Source organism: Chiloscyllium plagiosum, unplaced genomic scaffold (assembly GCF_037043375.1).
Source record: "Chiloscyllium plagiosum isolate Xiang-an unplaced genomic scaffold, Cpla_swu_hap1 HiC_scaffold_2, whole genome shotgun sequence".
Lineage (NCBI taxonomy): Eukaryota > Metazoa > Chordata > Chondrichthyes > Orectolobiformes > Hemiscylliidae > Chiloscyllium > Chiloscyllium plagiosum.
The window spans coordinates 122,781,670-122,789,728 of NW_028270140.1; the positions used below are offsets into that span (position 1 = coordinate 122,781,670).

General features: G+C 42.1%; 1 protein-coding gene across 1 annotated transcript in view; it reads right to left on the reverse strand.

Annotated features, from left to right (window-relative positions):
• tbca (tubulin cofactor a) overlaps nt 1–8,059 on the reverse strand; it is an 83,839-nt gene that overhangs the window by 7,595 nt on the left and 68,185 nt on the right. The window contains exon 3 of the mRNA XM_043721323.2: nt 2,728–2,814. Coding sequence (XP_043577258.2) covers nt 2,728–2,814 — 87 coding nt within the window. The remainder of the gene's footprint in view (nt 1–2,727; nt 2,815–8,059) is intronic.

Here is an 8,059-nt window from a genome sequence, read left to right on the forward strand (position 1 = left end):
TATTGGTTTTAAATCTTCCAAAGTTTTCTAGATTCCACAAAGCTTCCATCAGTTTGGAAGATAACAGATGTGACTCATCGATTCAAGAAAGGAAGGAGACAGAAAGCAAGAAATTGTAGACAAGTTATATTAATATATCAGTTATAGGGATAATCTGGGAATCTATTAGAGGTGGTTTAGTGGTATTAATGCAGATTTCTAACCAAACAATCCTGAGTCTGGAAGTTTCACAAATTATACTCCTTCACGGAGGTTCTGACCATAGTCAAGTCTTCTTTGAACTGCAGTCAAAAGTTTTCTTTTCTAAAAAAAACTTGATCTGCTACAATTAATGGCTTCACATTTTTCCTCTGATGTAAACCCATACAATATAAGCAAAATCAAAAACAGAATTTGTTGGAAAAGCTCAGCAGGCCCGGCATCATCTGTGAAGAGAAATCAGAGTTAACATTTCTGGTCCGGTGACCCTTCCCCAGAACTCAGAAGTTCTGAGGAAGCGTCACAGAACCAGAAGCCTAGATAATGTTTAAATCTTTCCCCAAAAGTAAACAAACACCATATGCCACTAGCTTGAAATCCAAATACAGATGAATTAAATACCTTTCATTACATTTGGATGAAAGCTCATTTCTTTAAACCCTTCCTATTGATGTACTCATTCAGATACCAAATGCTGGCAAATGGGACTACATTAATTTAGAATATCTGGTCAGCATGGACGAGTTGGACTGAAGGGTCTGTTTCTGTGCTGAATATCTCTATGACAATGACTTCATGACTATGGCTTATGCTTTAGCAAGTATGCTATAGTAGTTAGAGACATATGGGATGCTTTCCTTTGTCAATCATGGCAAAAATTATAAAAGAGCAGGGGGATCATGGTTGCAGCTGTACTTTGGTTCGGCCAAAGTTGGAATGCTGTATGCAGTTCTGGTCACCACTACAGGAAGGATGTATTTGCAGTGGAGGGGGTGCAAGGGAGATTCAACAGGATGCTGTCTGGAATGCAATATTTCAGCTCGGCAGAGAAATTGGGTAAGTTTGGGTTTTTTCTTTCCTTTGGAGCAGAGAACGGGAGGGCATCAGTTTAGGGTTGAAGGGGAGGGAATGAAGGGGAACCGGAGGGGCAATTATTTTCTAAAACAGAGGGTGGTGCATGTACTGCCAGTAGAAGTGGTTGAGGCAATACCATTAACAACATTTAAAAAGGCATTTGGGCAAATACGCAGATAGGAAAGGTTCAGAAGGATTTGGGCCATCTGCAGGGAAATGGGGTTAGTGTTATAGACATTTTGGTCGGCATGGACCAGTTCCTGTATCCATGCTGTAGGACTCTAAGTCTTTTGGGGGGGGGGGGGGGAGGGGGGGGTGCACGGGAACCTGATAGCAGAGCATAATGCAATAAGGAGCATGGACAGGGTGAACAGAAAGCACCTACTTCCATTAGTCAGAGAGTCAATAAGAGTTCATAATTTTAAGAAGTGAGATGCAGGAGGTTTAGAGGGGACGTGAGAAAAAAAAACGCACTGCTTGGCAGGATAATTGAGGTAGGAAACGCCAGAAGTTTTAAAAAATACTTAGACGAGCATTTGAAACGTCATAAAATCCAAGGCTACGGTCCTAATGCACAAAAGTGGAATAGTGTCTGCAGTAGAAGATTTCTGATGGTACAAACTTGATGGACTGAATGGCTTCTAAAGATAGCCTAGGGAGTGGAATGCAGCCTTTCATACCTGGGACGAGAGTAGAGGCAGTTGGGAACTCAGACATAGTCCAGGTATCAGGATGTAGTCTTTCACATGCGACAGCAGAGCAGAGCTAATGGGGCATAAACACAGACTAGGACAGAGCTAACCTTTCCTACCTGGGATTGAAGCCTGGTTTCAGAATATGGTCATTCCAATTTGGGATTGGAGCTGGGCCTTTCCAAACTTGGATTTGAGCCCTGGGATTGAACCCCATGACGTAGTCTCTACTCGACTGTATGGCTCTAACAACACTGTTAAGAGTTTGATTTCAGCAGGTAAAAGCAAACCCATTTGACTGGTACCAAATCTTCTTTCACTAAAGCACTGATGACAGCATTAAACAGTTATGAAGGTATAGAGTAAAAGTCGTCAACATCTTTGGAAGCACCTTTGAAATCCACAGCTCCTAACCGTCTAAGACGGGGAGGGTGGCAGACACAGGGGAATACTAGCCCTACCAAGGTTTCCTTTAAGTCACATACACCCATGACTTGGAATCATTGCTTCCCCTTTGTGAATGAGTCAATATCCTGAAACTCCCCAGTTAACAGCACAATAGAAGCATCTATACCCAGTGAATCAAGATCACTCACTACCATTTTATCCAAAGCAATTAAGAATGAGCAAAAGAAATGCTGGATTGCCTGCATGCACACAATACATGAGTGAAAGGCAAAGTTGATTTTTTAAAGAGAATGCGGAGTAAAAGTCTAATACAGTCATTTCACAATATATTAGGAACAAATTACTGCAGATGTCGGAAACTGTACTGAAAACAACAAATGCTGGAGACCACAGCGGGTCAGACAGCACCCATGGAGAGCAAGCTAATGCTTTGAGCCTGGACGACCCTTCATCAGAGCACAATCTATGCTGGTTAAATACGATTTTAGATATTAAGCATTGATTTTATTAATTTGCAGTGACTAAAATGGACCATGTAATTAAAACTTGCCAAACTGAAATAAAACGGCCTCACCAATAGTTGTGCCAGGTCACTGTGGGCCGTTTCCAATCGACGCTGACAATCTGGAATCATCATCCGTGATTCTTGCAGAACTTCCATCTAGAAACAAAGAAAACAGGAGAGTGAAAATGAGGCTGGAAGCAACAAAGGATGTTGTTAATAGCTTGATTGCCAAATACCACCCTTGCTACTTCATGCTTGAAATGGAATTGTCTGCTATTCTATTCAAATGTTAAGATACTGATATTCAATGGTTTGCAGCACTTCTAGAATTGCTGGCAATAATTTGAATCATAGTTTTTACTGCTTCATCATATGAAAATACAAAATAAAATCGCTAAACCAGTTCAACAAATATACTGTAATAAGTTAGTCCAAGTAGTTTTATTTTTATTAAAATAAAAAATATCTGCAGTCAACATAAAAAGCTTTTTCTTTGGGGTAATAAAGAAATGCAATGTCCAAGTAATATCACAGAGATAATTACTGCATGAAAAAAGTTATTGAGTTATTGATCGAACTGCGTGCTCTCTGCAGGAGGTTCAGACTGTGAAAGACAGAGGTCTACAGGAGCTCAGACAGAAGTGAGCGGAAACCAGCAGGTTCATCTTCATGGTCTTTATCATCATGCATAAGAAACTTATTTCAAAACTGCGTGCATTAATTTTGGCTAAGACAGTATGATTCTGTTCCCTTCAGGATGAAAAATAGTAACAAATACAGTCCAACTGTTAAAAAGCGTGCTCATCCAAATGATGTAACGTTAGTGCTGGAACAATGGTGTTAGAGATTCAAAGCTTTCAGGGAAGTACAAAAGATTAATTTCTGCTTCTACATTTAAAGTTTTATACTTTCAAAATCCAAGGAGTTTCTTCTTTAACCTCAAGAAAGTTTTTTTTAAACTATTATTTAGTTATGTAATATAACAAATAAGTTGTTTGCTCTACAGTATGCATTAAAGATTTCTAATGTGTAAAATCAAAAGAAACAATTTACAGTGTGCATACACCATAAAAATCCCGGATTCAGCCGTAACACAGGACTTTACAATTTGATTCTCTCAGACAAAACAGAATTCTAAACATGTCCACAAAATACATGCATAGAGCACACACACAAACTCATGATATCAACAGAAGTGGTTAATGGTTTTGAAAGGTAAACTGCACATTAAAAGAAACAGGAAGTGACAAATCTGAGAAAATGAATATAATTAATGTTATGTTCAAGAAAGAAAAGCTTGCATTTAAGCGGTACCTTTACCATCAGATAGCTCAAATAACTTTACAGCCAATGAAGTACTTCTGAAGTGCATTCACTGTTTTAGTACAGTCACAATTTTAGTGCAGAAGATGCAGCAGTCAATTTGTAAACAAGCTCCCACATACAGGAATGTGATAATGACCAGATAATATTTTGTGAAATTTATTGAAGGATAACTATTGGCCTGGACACCAGAGAAAATCTCCATGCTCATCTTCAAAAACATTGCACAGCATCTTTTAAATCTGCCTGAGAAAGTATACAGGGTTTCAAGTTTAACATCTTAACCAAAAGGTGACACTTCTGACAATGCAGCGTTCCCTCAGTGCTGCGCTGGAATGTCAACTTTGATTACATTTATGTTCAGGTTCTGGAGAGAGACTGGAATTCAAATTTTATGACTCAGACAACAGACTGCCACAGCTAACAAGCAAAAATATTCCAATAAACCAAAGGTTGCATGGATGCATGAAATAGTCCCTGAATAAACTGTTATAACAAAATTGAACCTTAAAGCTAAAGATGGACTAATGATGGTGAAAACAAGAATACACACTTTGGAATGCGTTTTGGAAGTTCTATAAATGATTTGAAAGGCTAAAGTCATGATTCAATGGCTGTATTCTTCTGAGTCAAACAGTTGTGAGGTTGAGCCATTTCTAATGGCTTAAGCATGCAATCCTGGCTGATGCTTCATGCAATACTGAGAGTGATGTGCTATTGGAGGCTCATCTTTCAAATGAGCTGTTGAACCCAAGGTCCTCCTGTCCTCTCAGCTGGTGGTAAAAGATTTCCCAACATCACTCCATGAACAGCATGGGATATCTCCATTTGCCATCACCAACAGCTATATGAATGATTGTCCTTCAAAGACTTGGTCAATGTAACTGCATTATCAACATCGACATTTGGCCCATCAAGTCTGCTCCGCCATTCAATCAATCAACCCTAATTCCAGTTTCCGCACCTCCCCAATCCCTCTGAACCCTTCCTATTCATATACCCATTCCAATGCCTTTAATGTTGTAATTGTACAGTCTCCACCACTTCCTCTGGCAGCTCATTCCATACACACACCACCCTCTGCATGAAAAAGTTGCTCCTTAGGTCCCTTTTATATCTTTTTCCTCTCGCCTTAAAGCTATGCCCTCTAGTTTTGAACTCCGCCACCCAGGGAGAAGGCCTCAACTATTCACCCTATCTATGCCCCTCATGATTTTATAAAGTTCGGAAAGGTCACCCCTCAGCCTCCAATACTCTGGAGAAAATAGTCCAGCCTATTCAGCCTCTCCTTCTAGCTGAAGTGCTTCAACTCGGACAACATCCTTCTTATAGCAAGGAGACCAGAATTGAATCTAGTATTCCAAAAGTGGTCTCACCAATGTACTGTACAGCTGCAACATGACCTCTCAACTCTTATACACAATGCACTGACCGATAAAGGCAAGCATACCAAACACTTCTTCACTATCCTGTTTGCCTGCAACTCTACTTTTACATAACTATGAACCTGCACTCCAAGATTTCTTTGTTCAGCAACATTCCCCAGGACCTTATCATTAAGTTGAAGAGTGTGGTTCTGGAAAAGCACAGCCGGCAGGCAGCATCCAAGGAACTGGAGAACCGACTAAATGTCGACTCTCCTGCTCCTTGGATCTTGCCTGACCAGCTGCACTTTTCCAGCATCACACTCTTAACTCTGACCCCCAGCATCTACAGTCCTCATTTTCTCATTACCATTAAGGTGCATATGTCCTGCCCTGAACTGCCTTTCCAAAATGCAGCACCTCACATTTATCTAAATTAAATTCCACCTGCCACTCCTCAGCCTGCCGGACGATCGAATCAAAATCCCGTTGTACTCTGAGGTAACCTTTTTGCTATCCAGGAGAAAGTGAGGACTGGAGATCAGAGCTGAAAATGTGTTGCTGGAAAAGGGCAGGTCAGGCAGCATCCAAGGAACAGGGGAATCGACAGGAGAAGGCCCTTCCTGAAGAAGGGCTCCTGCCCGAAACATTGATTCTCCTGCTCCTTGGATGCTGCCTAACCTGCTGCGCTTTTCCAGCAACACATTTTCAGCTTCTTTGCTATCCACTACACCTCCAATTTTGGTGTTATCTGCAAACTTACTAACCATATGGCGATTTCAGCTTTCCCAATAAGCGCAGATGGTTTGGATGGAGCAGTTTGTGTCAGGTGTGTCCAGGAGGGTTTCCTTACTCAGTATGTAGACAGACTGACGAGGGGAAAGGCCATTTTGGATTTGGTGCTCTGCAACGAGCCAGGACAGGTTCCAGATCTCGCGGTGGGGAGCACTTTGGTGAAGGTGATCACAACTGCCTCACATTTAGCATAGCTTTGGAAAGGGAAGACATTTAATTGGGGAAAAGGAAATTATGACGCTATCAGACAGAGTTGGGAAGTACAGACTGGGAGCAATCGTACCATAGAAAGGGCACAGCAGACATGTGGAGACTATTTAAGGTGCAGTTGTTCTGAGTGATGCACAAATGTGTTCCTCTGAGACAGGTAAGAAGGGGTAAATTAAGGAATCTTGGATGAAGAGAACAGAGAAACTTCTCGTCAAAAGGCGGCAGCTTACGCAAGGAGGAAGCAAGGATCTAGCACAGCTTTAGAGGATTACAGGCTTGCTAGAAAGGAGCTCAGAATTGGACTGAGGAGACCCAGGAGGGGGCATGACAAAGGCTTCGCAAGAAGGATTAGGGAGAACCCAAAGGCATTTTACTCATATGTGAGGAATAAGAGAATCATTAGGGAGAAGGTCAGGCCGATCAGGGATAGCGTAGGAGTCTAAGCAGATAGGGGAAGCCCTAAATGAGTTTTTTGCTTCGGTTTTCACCAAGGAAAGAGAACTTGTTGTAAATGAAAACTTAGAGGAGCTGGGACCAGATCAAGATTGATGAAGTTGATGTGCTAGAAACTTTGGAAAACATGAAGATTGATAAGTCTCCAGGGCCAGACCAGATTTATCCCAGGCTGCTCCAGGAAGCAAGAAAAGGAGGTTGCTAAGCCGGTGGTGAGAATATTTGCCTCCTCACTCTCCGCAAGAGTCGTACTGTAGGACTGGAAAGAGGCGAATGTTGTTCTTCTTTTCAAAAAGGGTAATAGGGAAATCCCTGGCAATTACAGACCAGTCAGTTTTACGTCTGTGGTCAGCAAAGTTTTGGAAAGAATTCTGAGGGATAGGATTTATGACTATTTGGCAAAGCATAGTGTGATTAAAGGCAGTCAGCACGGCTTTGTGAGGGGCAGGTAATGCCTCACAAATCTTGAGTTCTTTGAGGAGGTGTCAAGATAGGTCGACGACGGTCAAGCAGCGGATGGTGTATATGGACTTCAGCAAGGCATTTGATAGGGTTCCTCATGGTAGGCTCATTTATAAAGTCAGAAAATATGGGACTCAGGGAGATTTGGCTGTCTGGATTCCGAATTGGCTGGCTGACAGAAGGCAGAGAGTGGTTGTAGATGGAAAGTATTCTGCCTGGAGGTCAGGGCGGTACGGTGGCACAGTGGTTAGCACTGCTGCCTCACAGCGCCAGAGACCTGGGTTCAATTCCCACCTCAGGCGACTGTGTGTGGAGTCTGCGTGGGTTTCCTCTGGGTGCTCCGGTTTCCTCCCACAACACAAAAATATGCAGGTTGGGTAAATTGGCCATGCTAAATTGCCCGTGGTATTAGGTGAAGGGGTAAATGTAGGGGAATATGTCTGGGTGGGTTGTGGGTCGGTGTGGACTTGTTGGGCCGAAGGGCCTGCTTCCAAACTATAAGTAATCTAATGTAATCAGTGTTGAGTGGAGTCCAACAGGGCTCTGTTCTTGGGCCTCTGCTCTTTGTAGTATTTAAAAATGACTTGGTTGAGGGTGGGTTAGTAAATGGGGCGATGAACACAAAGATTGAAAGTGCTGTTGATATTATCAGCACGACAGACAGGATGCAGAGCTGGGCTGAGAAATGATAGATGGAGTTCCACCTGGATAAATGCAAAGTGATGCACTTTGGAAGGTCGAACTCGAACGCTGAATATAGGATTAAAGACAAGATTCTTGGCAGTGTGGAGGAA